The sequence below is a fragment of the Balaenoptera physalus genome (assembly GCF_965194825.1).
Source record: "Balaenoptera physalus genome assembly, chromosome: 11".
Lineage (NCBI taxonomy): Eukaryota > Metazoa > Chordata > Mammalia > Artiodactyla > Balaenopteridae > Balaenoptera > Balaenoptera physalus.
This window is the reverse complement of record NC_138896.1, coordinates 83,804,812-83,830,451: the sequence shown is the minus strand read 5'-3', so window position 1 is coordinate 83,830,451 and position 25,640 is coordinate 83,804,812. Positions and strand designations below refer to the sequence as shown.

The 25,640-nt window shown below is 43.4% G+C and overlaps 1 protein-coding gene across 24 annotated transcripts in view; it reads left to right on the top strand.

Annotated features, from left to right (window-relative positions):
* The window catches only part of CADPS (calcium dependent secretion activator), a 490,529-nt gene that overhangs the window by 286,494 nt on the left and 178,395 nt on the right, over positions 1-25,640 (top strand). For all 24 annotated transcript variants that reach the window (XM_082412095.1, XM_082412104.1, XM_082412101.1 and 21 more), the window contains exons 7-9: positions 7,691-7,802; positions 15,722-15,861; positions 25,507-25,573. In XM_082412095.1, coding sequence (XP_082268221.1) covers positions 7,691-7,802; positions 15,722-15,861; positions 25,507-25,573 — 319 coding nt within the window. The remainder of the gene's footprint in view (positions 1-7,690; positions 7,803-15,721; positions 15,862-25,506; positions 25,574-25,640) is intronic.

Here is a 25,640-nt window from a genome sequence, read left to right as displayed (position 1 = left end):
ACAAAGCAAACGCCTCATTTATGTAGATAAGAGGTAGTTTAGCTTTTCTAGTACGTTAAAGGGCCCGAATCACATCCTATCCATGAGTTTGCATGAAACACACTGCGATGGTACAGTTGATTCGCTTGATGTAGAATATCATGCCGTCTGCCTGAAAGGCAGGCCAAAAGATTTTAATGCAGTTGTCTCCAGGCAATTACTAACTTTCCCTCTTAGCAACGGGACCAAGGAAGTTTGATTCCCCGAAATGACACTTCTCCCTTGTTAAAGCTGGCAGTTAGTTTTATGAACCACACCAATCTAACGCCCAGCTCGCATGAGCCATATACCTTGAATAAATGCAAATCCAGTTTCGGTGGCATGAATGATGACCTTATGCTGAGCATCACCATGGCAACTAATGACATCATCCCCCAACACCAAACTGCACAAAAATCCAGTTCTCCAAGGGTCCTTATTTGCCTAAAGTGGATGTGTTCTTGGCTTAGTCACATATGCATTCGTAAATATCACTCTGTTGTCAAAGGTTTGCAGTGGATGTTTACTGTCATTTTGGGAGGTATATTCCCTTTGTGGCAAATGTTTGTTTTTTGTTCATGAGGGGGGGTGGGGGAAATTCTGATGAAAATTACTGTGTGTATTTGATTAGCAACATTTGTTGATAACATATGGTCTGAGGAGGCTTCCGCAAATAAGAGGCTTTAAATAGTAAACAGAGATGTGACTGAGATGGAGCAGATGCTCGCCAAACTCACAGTAGAAGGTTGCTTTGCCCATAGATTTCTCCCTCCCTCCACCCAAGCACATCCCTCTCCCTTATATTCTCCCCCAGATCAAAGTATTCACTTTTCAAAGCCGTGGCCCTATGGAACAGGTTCGGAGAAATAATGTGCTGTGACTTTAAAAATCATCTACACCCTCCCCCAAATATGAATTATCTGTTACTCTTGTTTATTATTTGATATTAATAATGATGTAGTGTGACTGAATGAGTCAGCCAGCTCAAGTGGATCTGGAAGCAGCATTTGGGCACCACGTGTCTGAAATGCTGTGATATACAATCCCCAGTTTTCCAGTACACCAAGAGTGCTAGCAAGAGCTCCAGGAAGAATTTAGAGCAGCACATTGAATCGCCATGGGGTGAGCTCTCCTTGTAAGTGCATGTTTACAGTTTATCTTTGTGGCTGCGCTCTGGTGAGCATACGTACTTCTCATCTGCTAATGAAAATAAAAGTACTCCCATGAGCCGGCGATTTAACTGTGTATATAGCAGGGGTCAGCAGACATTTTCAGTAAAGGACCAGAAAGTAAATAATTGAGGCTTGTTGGCCATAAGGTCTCTGTCGTAACTACTCACCTCTGCTTTTGAAGTGCAAAAGGCGATTTGTATCAATAAATAGATGGGCGTAGCTGTGTCCTAATAAAACTTTATTGATGGGCATTGAAATTTGAATTTCATGTAATTTTCATGTGTCCTAAAATATTACTCTTCTTTTAATTATTTTCAGCCACTTAAAAATGTAAAAACCATTCTTAGTTCATCAGCCATACATAAGCAAGTAGTCAGCACACTTGACTCGTAGACCTTAGTTTACCAACCCCTGGTCTGTAATCCTGAAATGAAAGACTTACTTTTTTTGGTGCTTTCCACGTGCTGGGTATTGTGTTGAACACTGTATATGCAATAGTTTATCTCCTACTTATCCTTCCATCGACTCTCTGGGGTCAGTACTATTCTTATCCCCAGTTACAGGTGTGAAAGCCAAGGCTTCAGCTCACACCTAACAACTGTTATCATTTCTGGACGTGACATCACCCTAAGTAGAATAGCACATCCATAAGGGCAGCGCTGATATCTCATGCATCTTTGGGTCCACAGCAGCACCTAACACAGTGATTTTCACATCGTAGACATTCAGGAATTGTTTTCTAAATGCAGGGCATAGTAGAGGTCTGAGCCCTCAGCAGTGGAAGTCAGAGCTTCATCCAACACCATGTGCTCATGTAGGTTCGTGGGCTGGACTGTTCTTCTCTTTGTTCTCCAGCCTCTTGCAAAAGGTATTTGATTTGGAATGAGCACACATGTGTCAATACATGTTCCTTCATTTTTGGAGGTGCCACTGTGGGTGACTGCATTTCCATAGTCTGCGCTTGTGTTGCTTCCGGTTGAAAAGACCGAAAATAATAACAGTAGTTCATTTTGTAACTCAGTGGTGCTTTCCAACATTATACTGTTGGCATCCACATTGCTTCCAGCTCTTGGCCTCCTGAGCTAACCACTCCTTGACCTTCAAAGACCTACGCCCTGCTCCTCAGAATGCTGTCCTTGCTGCTCTGTCGCCTGGGTCCCCTCTGCGTGCTGCCAGCCACTCTGTACACTTCAGGGAGTTGATGTGCTCCAGCAAAACATCTGATCCCCAAGGAGATAAACCCTCACTTTGGCTTAAAGGGGGCAGTCACGCTCTTGCATATTTCCTGTGTGGCATCTCTCCACCATCCCCTGAACCTGGTGACACGAGTATTTCGAATTTGTCACATCTTCCTAGTCATTAAACAAATATTTATTGGGTGCCGCCCTGTGCTTGGTACAGTAGATTTAACACACACACACACACACACACAAACACACCCCACACACACACACACTATGCTCCTTGCCCCAAGGTATTAACCATCTAGAGAGAGAGCCAGATACACACACAGATAATTGTCACACTACACTCTAATACTGTGTTATGAGTTATGGAGAAGCAGCAAAGCTCTATGGTTTAATGCATGGGCTTTCAGGTCAGAAACTCTGAGTTTGAAGCCCAGCTCTGTGATAGCTTGAAACCCTGGCCCAGTTACTTAACCTCTCCAAGTCCTAGTTTCTCCATTGATAAAGTGGGGATAATCAGGATATACCCTGCAGACCTGTCAGAAGGATTAAATGAGATAACCCATGAAAAGCCCTCAGCCCAGGGCCTGGCAAACCATAAGCACTCGATAATTGGTGACTGTTTTTAGTGCTTTTGTGAGCTAGCTGTACAGTGTGAGTATAGTAGCAGACATGATAAGATCAGGGAAGTGAGACACCTCACCCACTTGACTTTATGCACTTTATGTTCAGAGAGAAGTTAGTTAACCTTCCCAACTGCTCCTTGCCATAAATACTATCAACCTCTGGTCTTTTCAAATCAAAGCAGAATTTTATTTCAGTCCCGGGAAACTTTTAAAAGAGATATTCATTTCAATAGCCACAGTCAGTGCTCAGCAAAGGAAAAGAAATGAGCAGAGAAGAAGGCAACAATGAGAAATAGATTCCTTTATCATTACGTGGCTCCGCCAAAAGGCCAAGGTTCCACCACGGACTGATCTGTCTGCAGGTTACGTAGCGCTCTGTGAAGCATATTGAGCATGTGACATAAATCTAATGCAGCCCACAGTCCCACCCATTTTGAAACAGAACTTTGCAATTGAGTTACAGAGGTAATTGGTGTTAACTGGATCCAGGCACAGAGGAGCGAGTTGCGGCATTTGGGAGCAAGGCAACGTGGCGGCATGGCTAAGGGTTTGTGTTTGCAGGCAGATTGCCATTTGCTCCCTGTGACCTTGGACACATGCCTAACCTGCTCTCTGAGCCTCACTTTCCTCATCTGTAACTATGGAGGTGATAGTTATAAGCGTTTCACAGGATGGCCAAGAGGGCTTAAAAAGACAAAATAGACGTATGACCATCTAACATTTTGGAGATAGGAATGTGTGACTAGCACATAGGAAGCTCTGAAGAAACATTAGCTGTTTTTGTTATAGTCAGGTCTTTCCATGGCTGGAAAAAGACAGAAAGTGGACATTTTCATGATTTTTTTCCCACCGGGGAGAGGGGCAGGGAAAGTGCTGATAACTAAATCTCCTTGGGGCTCCTATGAATAGGAAGCATTGACCAAAAGAAGGCAGGAGTGGTTTTCACAGAGTCCTGTGACTGTAGCGACCTCCCCTGCATGGCCCATCCTCTGGCCACGCTAAACAGACTGAGTGGCCTTGGGCTCAGAGCCTGATTCACAAGCTTGTGACCGCTGCGGCTGCACCGGTCCCACACTCAGACCCTTTGGTTTCATGCTCCGCATTGCCGTCTTGAAATTCTTAATTATTTGATCTTTGAGCTCGAGTCAGTTAAGTGGGGTCTGATAGAGTAATGAGCATGTGTTTGAGCAGAGGAAATCCTCAGAGAAAGGAAAACACTGTATTTTAGTATCTTTAATGGCACTTTTTCCTGCTTTTTGAACAGGGAGCCCACATTTTCATTTTGCACTGGGCCCTGAAAATGACATAGCTGGTCCTGATTAGACTTTCTTTTTTTGCCTGCTCCACTGGGCCAGGTAGCCATTTTGAAATCTGGTGGATAAATTGGGATTCAGTAGCGACCTAGCAACTTGAGGTGAGCCAAGGGTCATGGTAGGAAGCCAAGAGCACAGCTGCAGGCCTGGTGGAAAGGAGAAGCAAATCACTGTCCAAATGCACAGAGGTTGTCAGGGCAGCCTCCAGTGGCTTCAACTCCATCCAGCTGATGGGGTCTCAGAGACCTCGCCCTGCCCCACGGTCTGAGTCATGTTGAACGCATTATGAGCTGAGCATCCTTGGGTAGCAGCAGGGGTTCAGGCAGACTGGGTTCGTGCCCACTGAACAGGCCAGAAAATCCCTACAAACCAGTTTCAAGGACAGTGTCACAGGGATCCAGTGTGGGGAATTCCCAGGGACCTGGGATTAAGGCCTCTTTATGGCTTAGCGTTAGAGCATCTCATTCCAGAACTCTCTTTGTTTCCGGCAGGAATCTTCCTTATCTCCATGACCAAGCATGATAAATGCCCAAAGAGATTCACAGCACAATTAACCATAAACAGTAAAGTAATGATCATGTTTTTTGCCAAAATTGTTCATCATTAGTCATGTGTGTTATTGATAATCATGACAGTAATAGCAGCAAGAGCTATAAACTGGGAATTAAGAGATTTGTGTTCCAGCCCAACTTGATCACAATTCACTGTAATAAAATGGACAAGATCTTGAGGTTCTTCTCAGTTTTCTCATCTGTGAAATGGGTACAACATGAACTGTTTTACCTCTTACCCTGTGTAGTAGGAAGGGTAATGTCCATCTTGCTTGCCCAGCAAAGGGTCAGATACTTAGTAGGTGCTTAATAAATATGTGCTGAATGGATAACACAAAATATAAGTGATTATCACTGTTACTAGAATACATCTTGTGTATCCTTATTTGGGGAAGGGAAGGTAGCCAAAATTTGGGGGACTCTTATGCTATTCCAAGCCTGCTGCTATTTACTCTTTATAACTATTCTGTGAAATGATATTATTTTATAGCTCAGGAAACTGAGGTTCAGGGATGTTAATTAACTTGCCCCAAGTCCTGCAGTTTGTAAGTGACTCATCAGGATTTGTACTAAGAATGCTGGGTTCAAAACCTTATGCTTTGTCACGTTGCCTTTACTAGGACAAAGGTTCCCCTATCTTAGGAGCTTGCTGCTGTGGCTGATGTCCAAAATTAGGAGCTTCCATCCGTACATCTCACCTTTTGCTGTTGTGTTTGAAACCTGTTGCTTCTCGCCGTGTCTCATGTCCTCTTCGTGCCCTTCCCCTTTCTCTCTTGCGACTGTTGTGCTTTCTCAATGGTTCTTGCACACTTGGATCCCCATGGAGCTGGGCACCCCCTTATCTCTTTCTGGTGCTCTCTTACCAACACTCTAGAGTCCTCAGGTCTTTGAGCTTAGTTAATGGGATTTATTCGATTGAGTGCAACCTTGACGCTAGAAGTCAGGGTTCCATCATTTACAAAAGAGGAAATACAAACAGCCAATGAACACAGAGTAAAATAGTCAAGCCTGCTATTAATCAAGGAAAGGCCCATGAGAACAGCAGTGATTAAATTGGCCAGAAGAAAAAGTGAATAGGGACACCCAGAGTGGGCAAGAAGCCATGTGACTTGCACTCTTCTTCCCAGATGGCAGGAGGATAGTCACCAACTGTGTGGAGAGCGTTTTGGGAATAGGTGTCCCAAGCCTTGAAAGTTTCCACTGATGAGCACAGTTCCTGCAGCACCGTAGGAGCACCACCATGTTTGTTGATAAATGAACGAAGAAACGATCTCCCATCTAACTCTCCACTTCCCAAGGAAATAAACAGAGATGAAATTAAAAAGTAATGTCCAGCCCAATCTCAATAATAGAACAATGGTTAAATAAATTATGATGCATCCATCAGGTGTAATATTATAGTCATTAAAAATAATATCAAATGAGTAACTTAAAATACAGAAATTGGCCATTACATAGGCAAAATGAAAAAAAAAAATTTCTATACAACATTATATCTATTCCTGTTTCCTAGTTCTGTAAAAGAATATATATTTGCACAATTTATTTATTCAACAAATATTTATTAAGTGTCTTCTGTGTGCTAAGTACTGTGGTAATGCAATATAAACAAAACACACAGTCCACGCACTTATGGAGCTTACAGAATATTAGAGGATTTAGCTGTTAAACAATCACGCAAGTAAATCAATCATTACAAATCCAATGATTGCTAGGACAGAAAATTAAACAGTATGTTCAAGAGAGTTTAACACTGGAAAAAAATTGAGACTCGGAGATCAAGGGACATGTTCTCAGCTCTGGCTGAGCCCCAGAGAGGTAGCGGGTGAAGAGAAGGGTGGGGAGAAGCATTGCCAACGGAAGGAACCGTGCATGCAACAGCCCTGAGGTAGCACAATCAGGGGGCCCATGACACTCAAGTGGATGAGTGGGACACCATACCACGGGGTCTGGATTGTGCCCAGTGCAATGGAACAGGTGCCGTGGAAGGGTTTAGGGCAGGGGCTCAATGCAATCCAGTTGATACTTCCTGAAGATCATGCTGATTTCAGGTACAGAGTGGATGGAGATGGCTCTGTAAGAAGCATGATGAGTGAATGAAAAGATCACATCTGAGGGGCCCATCAGGGGCTCATGTCAGCTCAGACTGGCACTCTGCCCAGATGCTAGGTAAGCCAGGCTCTCCTCTTGGGAGATCTACTGTGATTCCCAGAGACCAGTGAGTGGGGAAGGGCGTTTCCCACATCACATCCTTCGACCTTCGTTCCTCTTTAACAGGGCTAAACTAAGCTTCATCCATTGCTCTATTCAACTTAACTTTGAATGCCAGTGGAAATGGGGCTCCCTCTCTTCCCACTACTCTTGAGGTCTCACTGTAAAGTCAGGTGTTAGCTCCTGCCAAATGAAGCTCCATCTCAAAATCTAGAACAGCAGTTTCCAAGAACTAGGGATTCTTGGAAAGGCTACAAGGAAATATTAGTGGTTACCCTGGAATAGTTTGTAGGGATAGCAAATGCATGGGGCAAATTTCTCACCAACTCGATTTCATGCTAATTCCAAGTGATTCCTTCTAGTGCTCTGTGAAGACCCCTGGCAACTTTCTGAGCATCTGTCTTGCATTTGCCTAACAAGATAATTAACACTTTTTGTCATTCTGGCAGCTTGGGAGGGGAGGGGGATGTGACAGGCAGCATGCCTTGATGCCTCAATGCCTCGATGCCTCGGGTTAACCCTGCATTCACCCGACCCAGGAAGAAGGTGGGGCTAAGTTTAGCGTTGTCCAGGCGGAGGTCTCCGCACTAACCTCTCTGATTCTGTCTGCAGCTGGGGCACCCAGGGTGACTTCTCTACGACCCACGCACTGCCCGCTGTGAAGGTGAAGCTGTTCACAGAGAGCACAGGAGTCCTGGCCTTGGAGGACAAGGAGCTGGGACGGGTAAGTGCTCCCCATCACAAGGATTCTCCATCACAAGAAGCTGTGGAGGGCCGGAGTCCCCGGGTCCCGAGAGGCAGTACCGCCAATTTCTGATAAGCCCAGCTTCGAGGTTTGACTCCCTGGCTCTACTCTTCATTGACTGTGTGACCTTGGGCAAGACCACCAACCATGCCAAGCCTCAGTTTCCCCTCTTTAAATCTGTGTGCATTGCAGAAGATAGGTCAGGAGTTCTCAACACCATGAGCCCCAGACACCCTTGAGAGCAAGGATGTGCAATACCCTTTCTATCGTGAAGCAAAAGTATTAGATAATTTAACAGACCGACACCCTAACGATTTTAAAGTCAGCACAGTGACATAATATAAAAGAGACATAAAAGGGAAATTATAATAATTTCAAAATGTAAAGATTCAACCACAGCCGTACTGAAGACCCAAGGAAGGAGTCTTTACTTTTCCCATATGGAGAATCACTGCGCAGGTGACAAAGTCCCCTGCAGAGGATGGGGGCTCAAAACCCCAAGTATCGGTAATTTACTGAAACAGTGAACCAATCTTGGTAACAAAGTTTCCTTGATTTCCCTGGAAAAGTGCCAAACACACTTATAGTGTATATGTAAAAAAGATTTAGGAGCTAGACTCATTTGATCACCAGCGGTTTTTTCTACCTCCGTTCATATCTGGTGGGAATATTCAAAAATCAGGTGGGTTGTACGATTCCTCATCGTTGAGGAGTAGCTCGCTCACTGCAGGATGATTAGTATCCCTGGGCCCCGCCCATTCAATACCAGCAGAGCCCAGCACCAATTATTTTGTCAACCAAAAATGTCCCCCAAATTTCTGAAACATCTCAAGGGGTGGTACCAATCCCTTTGAGTACCACTGAGATAATAATTCTTTTTTTAAAAAATATTTATTTATTTATTTGGCTGTGCCGGGTCTTAGTTGTGGCACACGGGCTATTTTAATTGCAGCATGCAAACTCTTAGTTGTGGCATGCATGCAGGATCTAGTTCCCCGACCAGGGATCGAACCCAGGCCCCCTGCGTTGGGAGGGCAGACTCTTAACCACTGGCTCACGAGGGAAGTCCCAAAATTTTCTAGTAGTCTTTTTTTTTTTTTTTGGGCCACACTATGCGGCATATGGGATCTTAGATCTTAGTTCCCTGACCGGGGTTTGAACCCGCGCCCCCTGCATTGGAAGCACGGAGTCTTAACCACTGGACCGCCAGGGAAGTCCCCAATAATTCTTATCTGAATAATTTCTTTTATAATATCTTCTTACATCTCAGCTCTTGACTCTGTACCAAACAGATTTTCAGAACACAAGTTGGATTTGTTCCTTGCTAGCTTAAAATGCTTCTATGACTCCATACCGCTTATAGTAAAATCTGAACTCTGTAGCACAGCCCACAGAGACTCGGGCGATCTGGCTTCTGCCCACCTCCCCAGCCTCATTTGCTTTCGCCTTTCCCCTCATCCAGTATGCACCAGCATCGCTGGCCAAATTTTAGTCCCTCAAATAAACCGAATTCTTTCTCATCTCAGCAGGCTTCGTCTCTGCCTGGAGCACTCTCCCCACTGCCCAGCTCTTCCAAAGGCCACTTGCTTCTCCATATAAATGCCACCTCCTCCTCGGACAGCCCTTTGCTGACTGCCCATCCGCCTTCATTTACTACTTCAGCTCCTCCCCGTTCACATTCTCCACCAAACCTATCACCAATGAGACAGAGAGAATTTACAGAAATTTTGGCTTCTATCTCCCCCACTGGACTGGAAAACTCCATGGGGAGAGAAACCTATTTTTTTCCTTTTTTAAAATTAAAGTGTAGTCAATTTACAATATGTTATTGGTTTCAGGTATGCAATGTAGTGATTCAATATTTTTATAGATTATACTCTATTTATAGTTATTATAAAATATTGGCTCTATTCCTTGTGTTACACAATATATCCTTATATCTTATTTTATACATAGTGGTTTGTACCTCTTAACGCCCTACCCCCTTTTTGCCCCTGCCACCATCCCTCTTCCCATTGCAAGGGAGATACCATGACCGTGAAACTTAAAATTATTTTGTTCACCACCCTATTCCTATACCCAGAGCCCAGCACATAGACTTAATAAATTTCATTTCTACTGGTTGAATGCATAATCCCTTCTGAAAGCTCTGTGACATTAGCCAATAAATTTAACCTCTCTGATCCTCTGATACAGCATCTGTAGAAAAATGACAGAATATCCCAAAGCAAGCACACAGGTACACACACCTAAGAACACCAGCAAGAACACATTAACCACGCTTTCTTTTGTTTTTAATTTATTTATTTGTTTATTTTTGGCCACGTTGGGTCTTCATTGCTGCGTGCGGGCCTTCTCTAGTTGCAGCGAGCAGGGGCTACTCTTCGTTGCAGTGCGCGGGCTTCTCATTGCAGTGGCTTCTCTTGTTGCGGAGCAGGGGCTCTAGGCGCGCCAGCTTCAGTAGTTGTGGCGCACGGGCTCAGTAGTTGTGGCACACAGGCTTAGTTGCTCCGTGGCATGTGGGATCTTCCCGGACCAGGGCTCAAACCCATGTCCCCTGCATTGGCAGGCAGATTCTTAACCACTGCACCACCAGCAAAGTCCCCTTCCTTTGTTTTTTCAATTCCTTAATCTGGCTTTCATCTATAGAACTGACCTGGAATCATATTACTAGGACCTAGACCGCAGATGGAAGTAAAACAAAAGGTAAACAAGGCTGATAGCAAAAAGAGTGCCCCCCACAAAAAAAGAAAGGGAATGAAAGAAAAGAAGAGGTTTACCCATTTTCTTTGAGAAATGACAAATATTCACTTCTGTCCCTAGGGAAAGAGAGACACACAGAGTGGGGGAAGGACCCTGCCTTTTCTTTTTCTTCAAACCTTTCTTTTTCCATGAAGACATGAATCAGGAATCAGGAGAGTCTCAGAGACCTAGAATATCAGTGTTAGAAGAGGCAAGTCCAGGAACCATCAACCTGAGTCCACTCCATGGGTCTCAGGAGCCCCTTGAAACCATTTACACATGTTGGGGGGAGGGGCGTATGTGCATTTTTCTGGACTTGCTAATCCAAAGCATTCACCAGCTTCTCAAAGCTGTTTCCGCTCGAAAAAGTTAAAACACACTGGGCTAGTCAAAGTCTTTTCTTTACAGAGGAGAAAATTGATTCCTGTGGAAGGCAGGAGACACCCCCCCCAGAGCCACCCAGTTAGTTGGGGCCCATGCACAGTTGCATGTTTACCACTGGCCAGGCTACTGTCCTGAGGGCTCTGCGTGCAGCCCCTCACTGATTCTTTATCTGAATCCTATGAGGAAGGTCCAGTCATTACTCCTCCTGTACAGACCACTACACTGGGGCCCAGAGGAGGTAAGTGACTTCCCAGGAATGATGCCACGTCATCTCTATTTTTACTACACGGCGTTGTCCCTATGCAAAAATAAAAATCTTGGCTCTGCTGTTGGGGTGAAGGCCACGAGCTTGCCATTAATCTCTTAACAAATCATACTCTCTTCCAGTCTCATGACACATTCCCCCAGATACTAGTTTATACTTCCTTCCTGCCACAGAAACTTTCCACCTTTGCGGTGGAGCCCGCCTGCCTGGCCCTTGCGCTGGTGGGACGGGCGCCCTCTGCTGGCAGCACCTCCACAGACAGCGGCTGGGGGGCAGAAGTGCTCTTTTTTAAAGTGATTCCTTGGACCCCTTGGAAAAGTGTTTCTACGCGCTGATTTTTCCCAAGTTTAGGAGGACATAGCCACATTCAAGATTCTGATGCTGTGTTCATTCACCCAACAGTATTTAGTTTGTTCCATTTTTATTTTTATGTTTCCTTTTTGTTAACCTTTGAACTGAAAAATAACTCATGCATATAGTAAAAAATAATCAAAATGGATATATAGTGAAAACTAATGATCCCACCCAACTGACTTGAGTATCTTTTCCCAGAGAAAAACCTTGTTTTCAATTTACTGGGCATTCTTCCCGAAATACTCTATGCATGTACAAGCATAGCATATACAAGCATATTTGGATATATCCCTCTTAAAATAAAAAAGAAAGAGAGCACAGTTGGAAGCTACTGTATGCATACTGCTCTGCACTTTGCTTGAAATATCAGGATATTTGGAGATTAGTCTGTATCAGCCCATACTGGCTTCCCTTTTGTTTCCATAGCCACATACACTGTGTAGATATATCATAATTTATTTAGATTGTTTCCAGTCTTTGGCTGTATAAACAATGCCTCTATGAATAACCTTGAGTTTATTTCTTTGCACATATGTGTGTGTGTGTATATATATATATGTAGGATAAATTTCAAAAAAAGTATCTTGCTGAATGAAATTTGAATTTTGACGGATACTACCAAATTGTCCCCTAAAGAGTATACACCAATTATAATTTCACAAAAGGCATGAGAGAGTTTCTTTTCCTCCACACTCTTGACAACAGTGCAATACTCTCAACCTTGTACTCATCAAATAGGGTTACGGGCCCACTGTGTCCATTCATTTGCGCTATGCACCGAGCAAACAGGAATAACGACAGTCAAAAATCCTTAACCACACAGAACGTAAGGAATAGAGACATAAAACCAGAAGTTACAATGCAGTGTGGTGAGCGCCCTGCTAGAGAAAGGACACCTGGGAAGCACACAGCAAGGGGACATAATCTAGTCTGAAGAGCAGGCACGCCTTCCCGGGGGGGAATGCAGAGGTAAGGAGAGACATAGAGGCTAAGTGCTTGAGAGGATCAGCCAGGTAAAGGCTCGGGGTAAAACCGTCCCCCAGAAGGACCTGCCCAAGTACCCAGGTAACTAAGAGAAGCTGGGGCTGGCTGACGTACAGCTTACTGCAGAGGATGCGTTGTGTTCCCATATCAGTATCACCACATCAAAGCACAGCACACATGGGCCTCGGCTGAGATGACAGAGTACTCAACTAGCAGTCTGGAATGTCCAGATGAGGTGCGTGGACTGCTCGGGACTCATGTGCACCCATAAGGACCCTAATAATTCAGCAGGGCTGACACTTACAAAGGAGTCGCCGGCCCGTCAGGCACGTGGCGGAGTGGGGATGAAGATGGAAGAGGACTGCGGTGGCCTCATGTCTCCATCCACCCTAGAGAGGAGGTGTCCCCAGGGAGCAACCACGGCAGGGAAGAAGCCTTTGTGGAGCGGCCAGTCGTGAGCTGCGGCCATTTGTGTCGGCGAATGGACACCATATTGCCGGTGGGAAGCGCGCCCAGGATCCATATGGTGGATGGCCTGTTAACAAGCTCCGGGTGCCCAGAGCGCCCCACCCGCTTTGATTTTGCCAAGCGAGCAGACGCAGAAGGAGGCCCTGGGCCTTACCTGCTGCTGTTCTGGCCCTGGTGGGGTTTCTCTTACCAGTTCCTCCCGTTCCTTGTTTCCCAACACATCACCCACCGACCCAGCCCCACCTCTCAGCCCAAACTAGCACAGAGGAGAAGCTAAGCTAGGCTGAGATCGGCAAGTCCTTCCTCTCCATCTTCCACAGTCTGGGGTCTCAGGATACGGAACATGGTACAAGGTGACATACAGGGACAGGTGTTATCTCGAGAGATAACACAAGAAGTCTCCATGACCCCGTGGCACCCTGACTTACTCATTTCCTTCCAGCACCCTAAGGCATATCACTGTTCACTAGTGCCAGTCACGTGAACTGCTACATTTTATGATAGAATTTCAACTAAATTAACCCTCACAAAATGAGCAAATGGCCGAAAAGACTATTACAGCAGAGCTCTGATCTGAAGGTAATACTGGTATTGCAAGCCTGGCAAACAACGTGAAAATGGTAGAGGTGACATCAGTCCTGCTAACGAGTAGTTCTGCCATCCACGTCACGAGATAAAAACAGTGCGGTGCACTCAGGATGAGAGGTCAATGGAGACGTTTTGAGATTACCTACAAGTCCACTTGAACCACGGATTCGCATCCAGTATCCTCAACAATGAGCCTTGCCTTACATATATATGGTACCATAACTTATAGCGAATAATGGTACAAAGCCACCACGGTTACCAAGATATTTAAAAATAGAGTTTTTTGGGAATTCTCTGGCGGTCCAGTGGTTAGGACTCCACACTTCCACTGCAGGGGGCACGGGTTCGATCCCTGGTCGGGGAACTAAGATCCCGCGAGCAGCGCAGCACAGCCAAAAAAATAAATAAATGAATTTTTAAAAATAAAAATAGAGTTCTTTATCTTTAGCCCATCTTTTTAAAACTTCTGTGTATGTTTTATGAGATATGTAATAATGCAGTATATTAATACAAAGTAAACATACATCATGTAAAAGATACATGGATATATCTTTGATATTTATACATTTATATTGATATATTTTTATATTACTAGTGATCTATTTAAAGATATTTGGCTCATTGCTCAAAAATATTTTACTGAAGTAGGGCAGGATCAAAAAAAAAGTTGGCAGCCTCCGGTTTGAAAAATCAGGCCTTCTTGTGTTTTAATCGTGTCATTAGACCTTGAGAAGCCTCAAATGTTGGGTTTAGCAAGAATATACAATTTTTTTTTCATCGAAGAGAGGGAATTTAGTGGAAAAAAGAGGGCTGGGCCTGGAATCAGAAGGGGTCAAAAATCAGAGCAAGCAAGGCATGTCAAGTGGGCTGATTTCATTTTCCTGCCATGATCTTCTCCTCTTCTCAAAGCTCTTGTTCCACAATCACACAGAAAAGCATGTGTGTCTACTCTGCAAGCACAGGCCAAGCTTGCATGATGGCGGTGAGGCCGACACCGCACCTAGAAGGCGAGAGTGTCCACCCTGAGACTCTGAGCCCCTCCTGTCCCTCTGCAGAGGTGAAAGGAACCCAGGAAAGGAGCCTGCCTTCCCTGTCCCTGGAAAAAACAGACAGCCTGCACCAAAGCAGGGCACACTGCCACCGCAGAAACAGATCTTAGCAGGCCCAGCTTTGGTTGTGCCTGTATCTCGTCCACATTCCCTTCGTTTAGGGGATTTTCCAAATATTTCACTCCTCCTTGAATGCACATTTCCTAGACCCCATGGGGCTCCTGAGTGAGAACTCTTTCGTTGCCTCCTGAAAAAGTGGATTTACTGGAGAAGTGGGTCCCCTTCTGGGTTCACTTACAGCATCTGTGACAGTGAGAACTGGGACAGAAGATGCAAGTCACAGCACCGACTCTGAAGCACCCTGGTGAAAGGCATTTCCTAAGAGCAGGTCCTTCTTCAAGCTGCATGCGCTTCCTTCTGGGCCAGGACAGGGTTGGGTGCTGTGTGATAAGACGTCAAGTCCAGGTGAAATCACATTGAAATGTGGGACCCTAAGCACGTTCCTTCTCACCTCTAAGTCTCACATTTCTCATCAGATATGGTCCCTTCCCTCTTCCCCTGCAGCCTCGGAAGGATTTCTCCTCTTGACATAACGGAAGAAATCCTGATGAATGGAAAAAAGGGTAGACTAGAGGTTCTCTCTAATATAGAAGGACACTCCTTTCTCTTATACCTCCATCTTCTTATTTGAGGAGAGTAATGTGTGGAGTGCATTCTCAGTTCAGGGTTGTTTTAGTACTTCTGAACTTTAGAAAAGTACAAAAGCAGGATCACAGAAATCGTGATCCCTACTCTTACAGAATTAGCCAGAGAGAGAGAGAAGAGAGCAAAGAATGCCAGTTTTGTCCTCAGGCCGGGCTGCTTGGCACCAGCCAGCCCTGGTAGGTGGAGCCTTGGAGCTAAGTCCGATGCCCAGGCCTCCACTTCATTTAACTGCCTTCCCGCTGGCTGTGGGACATGGATGAGACCCTCAATTCTCAGCAGCCAAGTTTCTCGTCTATGAAAACATGCCCATAACATTGTTCCTATTTTCTGGCTAATGCGCTTGTCCTTTTCCCCTGCAGGTTATTCTCCATCCCACCCCCAACAGCCCCAAACAGTCAGAGTGGCACAAAATGACAGTCTCCAAAAACTGCCCCGATCAAGACCTCAAAATCAAACTTGCTGTCCGAATGGATAAGCCTCAAAACATGAAGCATTCTGGGTAAGTGTTCCTTCTCCGAGTGGTAATTTTGGACCCACCCCATTCATTTCTTAAAATATTTAAAAATAAAAATAAGGTTGATCTTCAGAGAACGACATGGAAGAAAAGCCAAAGAAATATGAGAGATTATTAAAATACATGACTTTGATATTTACTGTATAAGCTTCCTCAATTCTTATGATTACTGTATTTGCATTTGCTAGACCATCAGGATAGGGTCATTGCCTCATCCTTTTCTAATAGAATTTCCAGTACAGTTCAAAACCTTCCTAGACTCATGCTGGGTGATTCTGGTCTAAGAGGTTTTACTGGCTTCACATACCTCCTTAAAGGCATCCAGATCTTTCAGATTCTCTGAATCATGCACTTACACCTTCATTAACAACCATATCCAGGAGGTGTAAGCAAGTTGCTGTAGGCAACCTTCAAACAATCAACTCACGCTGAATCAGTTTTAGTGTTTAGCATAACATTTAAATTAACCAGAGAGTAGAAATTTTATGATTGTCTTCAGTTTCTTAAGGTTTGAGAGGAATGACCAATTAAGTAATCTCAAGTAGGATAAAAAGAATAGATAAAATGTAGTTTTATTTTGCAGATCAAACCAATGGTTTGTGTAGGAAATGTTTATTGGCAAGTGGGTATATGCTGAGCCCCATTGCCTATTAAACTAAATTGCTTGGACACCACTATCTCAGAAAATGTGACCACTTAGAAAGGAGCTGGGCCATTTACCTCTGACTAGGGGAATGTTTAACCAGTGGAAGGGAATGGGTTGTTTTCCAAGGATTCTGCAGGTACCATTTGCCAATCAGCTATCATTCTGCTTATGTGTTTGTGAAAGGACTTAACGTAATAAAACTGACATGAAAATTGAAGCTTGGTTATGTGCTAGAGATGTGGGGAATTCAAACACCCAATACCAGGGGCTGGTGACTGATTAAGACAGATTTAAACAGAAGCCCGTGAGAGGTTCAGGAGGGTGTGGTTGGGATAGGCGGTGTACATCCCAGCAGCTGAGCACACCACAGCAGCATGCAGTCAGAGTAAGGAGCAGCGCCCTGGCCTTGGTGCCTCAGAGTTCTAGGGAACAAAGAAGGCTCAAAGTTCGAGTGAAAGATAGATACTTACTAGGGAGGGTATTGGAGGGGGTCGGGCATGGGGAACTCCAAAGGAAGCAAAGGTCTCCCACCAACTAGAGACTGGCTGCTGAGCCTGAGCTCTGGCTAGGATTTGGAGAATTTCCATGGCATTGTCTTTTTTTTTTTTTTTTAACATCTTTATTAGAGGATAATTGCTTTACAATGTTGTGTTAGTTGCTGCTGTATAACAAAGTGAATCAGCTGTACGTATACCTATAACCCCATATCCCCTCCCTCTTGTGTCTCCCTCCCACCCTCCCTATCCCATCCCTCTAGGTGGTCACAAAGCACCGAGCTGATCTCCCTGTGCTATGTAGCTGCTTCCCACTAGCTATCTATTTTACATTTGGTAGTGTATATCTGTCCATGCTACTCTCTCACTTCCCAGCTTACCCTTCCCCCTCCCCGTGTCCTCAAGTCCATTCTCTACGTCTGCATCTTTATTCCTGTCCTGTCCCTAGGTTCATCAGAACATGGCATTGTCTTGAGGCCAAAGTATTCCTAGAGTTTTAGGTGGGATTTTGGCAAAGGTCTTCTGCCTGTGGCCGTGAGAAGGCTGTAGGGGAATGAGCCAGGCCCCTGCTATACACTCTGTCTTTTTTCAGCTGTCCACGATGAGGGGCTAGCTTTGCCTCATTTCAATTACCATCTCATGAAAATGATTGTGACATGTTTCTAAGGTCAGCTTTTCCTCCTTCTTATCATATTACTGGCATATATTCCCAAAATGTTAAATGAGATTTCTCCCTAATATCCCTTCCTCTGCAATAAAAACATCCTAGTTTCAAGACAAAGGATTTGAGAATTCTGTTAGGTTCCTGTAGCACCCAGGAACAGCGTTTGTGTCTTAAGCAAAGCATTGGCTCGTAAATACTCGGTAAATATTTGCTAAAGGAATGAGAGCATGAGTGAGCAGGATGGAGGGAAAGAGGGCGAAGTGAAGAGGGTAGAGCAGACAAAAAAGAGAAACAGAAATATGAATGAATATATCTGTCCTTAAACCTACTTTTTAAAGAAACTTCCTTAAAAAGATCAGTAGCTCAACCCACTTTCTAGGCCCCTTTGAAGCTCTGGGCTAGGAGTTTTACAAACACTCTCTCGTTTAATCCCCACGACAAGCACTTGACGTAGGTATTACTTTCCTTATTGGACAAATTCCCATTTCCCACATTCTCTTCATTTCTCTAACCAATCTGGATTAAGAAATTTTTCTCTTGATTCATTTGTAAAATTACTAACATATTTCAGACCATCTTGACCCTACGGATGATAGACGAAATCTGTAACTCACTTCTGAGAAGCTCCACAGTGATTTCATTTTACTAGGCTGCCATCTAAAAATTACCCCTGCCAGGAAATATACCAGGAGGGCCTAGGGCAGCTCTGAAAGGTGGACAGTGGGTGCCTTAAAAACACTGTCAGACCCACTGTGGCCTAAATCAGGGCTGGACAACCTTAGCTACCCAAGGGATGATTCAAGGAAAATAAAAATGTTGTGAACTACATTTTTTTCCATTTAAACGTAAAATAGCTTTATGAAGCCCTATTATATGGGGAAGGAGGATAGAAATATCAGAACAGTGTCACAGCTTACAGAATGAGAGAGAGAAAGGAATTTTTAAGAATCAACTCAGGTTATAAATTGTGTCTACTTAGATGTTTATTAAAACCTAAAGGAAACCTCAGAATTACTGTGAATTACTCCTTGTTGCTGGACTGTGGTTCCTGGAATGAGCCACTGAGCCATTCAGAATAACTTTATTGAATAGAAAAATGTCAGTGAGAAAATCAACACTGGCTTTTGGCCTTAAGACATGAGTACTGGGGATATCTGAGAATGAGCAGCGCCTCAGTGGCTTTCTAATTTTTCATCTTTTATATCCATATGGTGTTTTCAAGTTCAGGAAGTGCATTCACATGCATTATCTCATTTTATCCCTGAAACAGCCTCCCAAGGATTAGTTATTATTATCCCTCCATCTTAATAAATGGCCTCTCCCTTCACCCAGCTGCTCAGGCCAACATCCTCAGCGTCATCTGACACTTTTCTCTCTCTCTCACCCTTCATCTCATCCATCATCAAGTTCTCGTCACTCCACCTTCAAGGTAAATCTAGAGTTCAGCCTCTCATCACCACCTCCACATCATCATTCGAATCCAGGCCTCCCTCATTCTCCCTCTCACCTGTTGCATTTGTCAGCAGTCCCCCCGCTGCTGTCCTTGCCCCCTATAGGCTCTTTCCCACCCTGAAGCCAGAGTAATTTTTTTTTAAACACAAGTCAGATCCTGCCACTTGAATGCTAGAAAATCTCCAGTGATTCCCCATCTCGTTCAAAATAAAAGTCAGTGTTGTCTCTGTGGCAACAAGGCCCTATCTAATAAGGACACCACTACTATCTGACCTTGATCACGGCTCTAGCCTCCCTGGCCTCCTTGCTCTTCCCTGAAGACTTCGTGTGTACCCCCACTGCAGGGCCTTTGTCCCCACTGTTTCCTCTGCCTTGGATGCCTCTTCTCCCCCACCCAGATGTCCACATGGCTCCCCTTGATTTCTGTGTGTCTCTGTACCTTATCAGAATGCCTTTCCTGGCCCATCTGTGTCCTCTGTCTGTCTCTTACTCTGCTTTGTTTTCACCAGAGCACTTACAGTCATCTCACATACCAGCTATTTCTTCATTTATTATTTTGTTGTCTGTCTTCCCCACTGGACTTTGAGTTCCTTGTCAGCAGGGGCATCTGCCTTCTTTGTTCGAAGAGGCTAGTACAGGGCCTGACATGTAGTAAAAGTCCAATAAATTAGTTGTTGCATAAATGAATGTGAATGAATGAATCTCTACAAATAAGGAAACTGAGGATTAGAGTGGTGAACACACTTGCCCAAGTCAGAGTAAGCATCAGAGCCAGGTCTAGAATTGTGTTATTTCTTTCCATGTGAAATGAAAGAAATCAACGTAACTGAGGACCTGAAACATGAATAAAATACAGAGCTTCCCATGGCTCCACTTGGAATTCATTCAGTGAACCGCAGCTTATAACTCTTAGCCATGCTTTTTTTTTTTTTTTTGGCTGAATATTTTTAATTTAATAAAAGCTATAAAACTTACATCCAAAAAGTTCAACAAACCCATGTTTAAGAAACATGAAAAAAATTACAGCAAGGTACAGTGTAAGTATAAAGCTAATAACCAGTGATAAAGAGAAAATCATAAAAGCAACCAGAGAACAAAGAAATGTTACACACAAAAGAATAAAACAGTTCTTGTTAGAAGCATTGCAAGTGAGAAGACAGAGGAGCAACACCTTTAATGTACTCAAGTCTATATACGCAATGAAAACATCTTTCAAAATGAATGACAAAATAGTTACCCATGCTTCTTAAAATCCCCTTTCCTCTTCCACCTTCTTACCTGTGCCATTGCTCTAGACGTGTTTTCAAAACCATCACACTCCTCTCCCTTCCCCATAAGTCCCCAAGACACCACTCATATTGACACAGACCCTCAAACAGAACTACCTAGACTGACCTAATTCAATATATTTAGGACTCCACTTTATTTCCCGTTGGCTTATTTTCTGTAATTAGACCAATAAATCAGCTTAGTTGATAGTGTTGTTTAAATCTTCTAAATCTTTACTGATTTTCTGCAAATTATTGAGATAGAGGTATTGAAATCTGACTATAATTGTGAATTTGTTTGTTTCTACTTAAGAGTTCTGTCCATCTTTGCATCATATATTTTGAAGCTCTGTTATTAGATGCATAAACATTTAAGATTACTGTGTCTTCTTGATGAATTGACCCTTTTATCATTATAAAATGACCTTCTTTATCCCTGGTAATATTCTTGGTCCTAAAATTTATTTTGTGTGACAGTAATAACAAATATAACCACTCCAGATTTTTTAAAAACCAATGTTGGCATCATAATTCCTTTCCCATCCTTTTATTTTTTTGCCTCTTTGTGTCTTTAGATTTAAAGTGCATTTCTTGCAGGGAGCAAAGAGTTAGGTCTACTGAGCACTTACTAGGGGCTAGTTACTGTGCTAACAACTTGACATGCATCATCTCCATCTGTCCTCACAGCAACCAAATGAAGTAGATCCTATGCTATCCCCATTTTACAGCTGATTAAACTGAGGCATGGGGCAGCTAAGCCTAAGGACCTAAGGACCCAGAATTCCCACCTAGGTATTTCCACCTTGAGTTTGAGATGTAACCCCTCAGCTAAACTTCGGCTCACTGTACTAGAATGTTGATTATCTATTCATAAATCCAGATTTCCAAATATCTGGATGGCCTGAAGAGGTAGCTGAGGGTCAGTAATGCCCACACAGGTAGATCTGTCTATGGAATGAAGAACTGGAGGGGGGAAGCCACCTGTATGTCTACAATGACAATTCCATCTGCTCCAGGTACTTTTCATTCTGCTTAATGAGCGTGTTTCAACCTAAGAAAATATAGAGCCACAGCTGACTAGACAGAAACTGTACATTGTAGCCCTCAATTTTTCTTGGTTTTGACATCTGGTATGTGCCAAATTAGCAATAAATTCTGAGGAAGCCTCAGACGGAAAGCCCTTCTTTCATGCAAACCAAATGATACTTTCCAAAGGAGGATTGTTCATTTTCCTCTGATTCCACTCAGCTTTCCCATTCAGAAGCCTTCAACCACAAGTCCTCTCTGTTTGATTGGAATAGCCATTCATGTTCTTAGTTCAATAAAGAAACCAAAGTTTGTCATCTATAAGAGGAAGAATAGCATGCTGAAGAGGGCCCTCTGGAACCAGAGTGTTCTGGGTGTAAATTCTGGCTATGTCATTCACCAGCTTGGCACCCTAGAGAAATTACTTGACCTTTCTGAACTTCAGTTTCCTCAGCTGTAAAATAGGAGTGATAACATAATGACATACCGAGTGATAATTGCTTACTTTGTGCCAGATATCGTTCTAAGCACTTTATGTTTCATTAACTTCTTTAATCCTCACAGCAACACTTGAAGTAGGTACCATTATTACTGTCCCCATTGCACAGATGAGAAAACTGAGGTAGAGATAAGTTTAGTAACTTGCCCAAGGTCATACAGGAACGTAAGCAACATAAGCTTAAGCAACGTAAGCTCCAGATTCAAGCTCTTAACCCTTCCAGGTGGGTATAATAAATTCACATAAAGTACCTGGCACAACACAGAAGACTAGTAAGACTTCACGAGCAGTAGCTAGTATTTTTATTATGAAGGAAAAAATTAATGATGCCATATGAATTACATTCTGTGGGTTCACGTGAACTCCTTTTCCTACTTCTGTTCTCATCAGTTAAAACTATAAACTCTTTAGAGGTCATAGCTGTGTTTGTTGTTTTGAATCTCTTTTTGTGGATTCAAGTTAACAAGTAAGAAAAATTGGTAGTAGCGGCCAGAAAAGCATGAGAGTTACAACCTTACTAGGCATTACTAAAAATAGAAAAATTTTCCCCCTTTGTCTTTATCTTTTAATTCATCTATTTCCCTATGTACATATGTCCAAGGAGATTTCTTGTCACATATTTAGCTATTAATAACTACTCGTAATGATATGCTTACCTCTGTACTCAAAGATGTTTTATAATAAGGCTGATATTTATTGTGCATCTACTTCCTGCCATGCCTCGTGCTTATACTTCACAAGCATCATCTCATTTAATCTCCACAACCACCCTGCAAGAGAGGGACCATTCCTGGCCCTGTTTTCCAGAGCACCGAGTGGTGAAGCATCTTGTCCAACATCTCAGATTAACCACTAGAACTGGAACACTATACTCTTAATCGGTACAGACCAATAACCCTGTCTCTCCTTAGACCTGGCTGAGGGTTCCTGTTATGTCCATTTCTGCCATGGATACATTTATATATTATTTCAAGAAGGTTAAGAGCACCGTCCAGGGCAGCTGGGTAATCCACGTAAACAGAGCTGACCACGTTGGCCTCGGGGCTGATGCACTTACCAGCCGTCCAGCCACTTCCACGGCCTCAGCCTCAGTCCAGCCGCCATCCTCTCTCTGTGGTCTGCACCACTGTAACCATCTCACTGGTGTCCCTGCCTCCTCTCTTGCCTTTTCCATCTACAGTGCATTAACCACTCAGCAGCCACTGGGATAATCTTAAGTAGAAATATAATTGTGTCACTCCCCTGCTTAAAACCCTTCCATAGTTTCCCATCCTTATTTAGATTGAGTGTATTCCTGATCTAATTTGCCCATTAAAAGCTCACTCTGTCTGCCGTGTAATGAAAAGAGTTAGAGTGAAAGCAGGGAGACCCGAGAGGAGCCTCTTGCTGTGGTCTGGGTAGACATGATGGTAGCTTGAATGGGGAGTAGCAGTGGAGGTAGAAATAGATGGGATATATTTTGGGAGAAAAAAAAAAACAAACTCAGAGAACTTGGCAGTGGAGTGCATGTCTCTATGCAGTGTTTGCAACTCTCATCAGAAAGTTTGATAAAGATGGCTCTAGTTTCCCAAGGCATTCAGAACTAACTGAAATATAGCAAATGTATACTGACCACCTACCATACATCAAATGCTGTGCTAGGAATTTAGAAAGGAAAATTTAGGAAAAGAGAACAAGTTTCCTTCCTTCAAGGAACTCACAATCCAATGGAAACAATACATACGAAAATAAATAAATTATAGCAGTGTGATCATTGTAACTACCAGCAGAATTATCTGCAGGGCCCAGGAGGTGATGACATCACGGTAAGGATTCAAACTTAGGAAGAATATGAATTCTAACATAAGGAGCAGGGAGAAGGCATTCCAGGCACCATAACATGTGCAAAGTTATGGGGGTGTGCAACTTTAGGGTGTGGTGAGGAATTACAGATAATATAAGACACAGAAGCTAAATTTACAGAGTGAAGCATAGCTGGCAAACGAAGTCATTTTTAGGCCAGGTCAAGATGCTCCATTTTGTTTCTATAGGCTAAGGTTTCCCTGGGTCTCTTCTTACCACTGATGGTACACAAAATTGTTTAGTGGTATACAGACAAGCATATATTAGTTAAGCAGTTACTTACGTATTTTAATGTGCGTTATATAATATAAAATTAGTATATCAAAGCTACAGTGTAAAGTTTCCTTTCAAAATAAATTTATTCATGTTAAATAAGTCAATTTAAAGAAAAAAGGCAAGTAAATCATACAATAGATGGACCGATCTGGGATAAATCACGGAAGTGCAAGATGAGTGGTCAAAGTTGCGGGCTCCCCTCTCCTCGCGGGGGAGACTCACTGAAGGAGTTTCAGCAGGGAAATTCATACATGCAGATGGTAGGATCCGTCCCACAGCCAGGAGGAGGATGAAACTCATTCTGGTGAAACCGATTAAGAGTTTCGTCTGTGGTTTACCGTGGCCATACAATGTGTGCTGGGACTGAAAGAGTGGAGGGGTGAGCAAAGTAAGGAACTTTGCAGGAGGTAAAAATCAAGTGCACTTGGTAATTGAAGAATCAGCATGAGGAAGCAAAAGGACCCGCAAGACTCAGGTTCCTGGCATGAAGGTCTGAGTACTTCGGCCACCAGCCACTCTTACGAGCCCCTGAAATTTGTCAAACAGTGTACATTTTAATTAGGTGCATTCTTCATTGTGTTCCAAAGCGGAAGTTCTGTCTGATTCCAAGTGAAGTGGGGATTTGGAAGTTGTCCAGTTGGTTTTTGATAGCACATAAAGCCAGTTTTGGAACTCGAGGATTTGATTGTGTTTGAGTATGATCAGATCTTTCTTCACTTGGTCCAGTAGAGCTTGAAAACCACCAGCCTCTCTTCCTTGATCAATACCAGTTCGATGTGTATCAATCCATCAGGCCAATGGGGTAATTCATGAATGAATTAGTAACACTGATCATAAAATCTCCAGACAGCTTTGAAGTGTGCCTTTGTTGTTCTCAACCCTCCTTTAACTAAATTTTTTCTGCATAAAGATTAATTTCCATCAACAGAAGAGCAATTCGGGGAGGGGGACGTGCGTAGGGAGGACTTTCTATGCAGACTTGAAACTTCCTTTCTGTAACGTAACGACATTTGCCGGAATTACAGCAAAAGCAAACAAGGTTTGCTTTGTTTACTAAAGGTTTTCCTGAAAGGGACTTGACAAGAGGTGAAAGAGTTGGAGTTGTGAGATTTAGCACGCTTTTTTTTCTCTCCTGTGCAACAGCTTTCAGGAGTTTCCCTACCTATAAGACGTTTAGCACATAAACAAATTAAGGCACACTGTAACATGTTCCCAGGTGTTTCCTGGAATCAGTCAAGGTTCTAAGTCAAGTCTGATGATGGGCCACAATTCCTCCTATCAGCCAAAATAAACCCTGCTTGCTGCTCTTCCTTATCGTCAACCACACAGCTCCAGAGTCTGCTGTCTGATCCTGAGCCCTGTGAATCTCCTTGTTTGTGAGCACCCAGCTTCATGGTGAAGCGAACTGAACAGTTCACTAGCTCAAGTATTAATGCATCTCTGGTCTTTCTGCTTTCCTTCAGGTATTTATGGGCCATCGGTAAGAATGTCTGGAAGAGATGGAAGAAAAGATTTTTTGTCTTAGTGCAGGTAACTCTTCAACTCTAATATCAGTCTTTAGAGCCATTATTTTTAAAGGTTCGATAGGATTAATTAA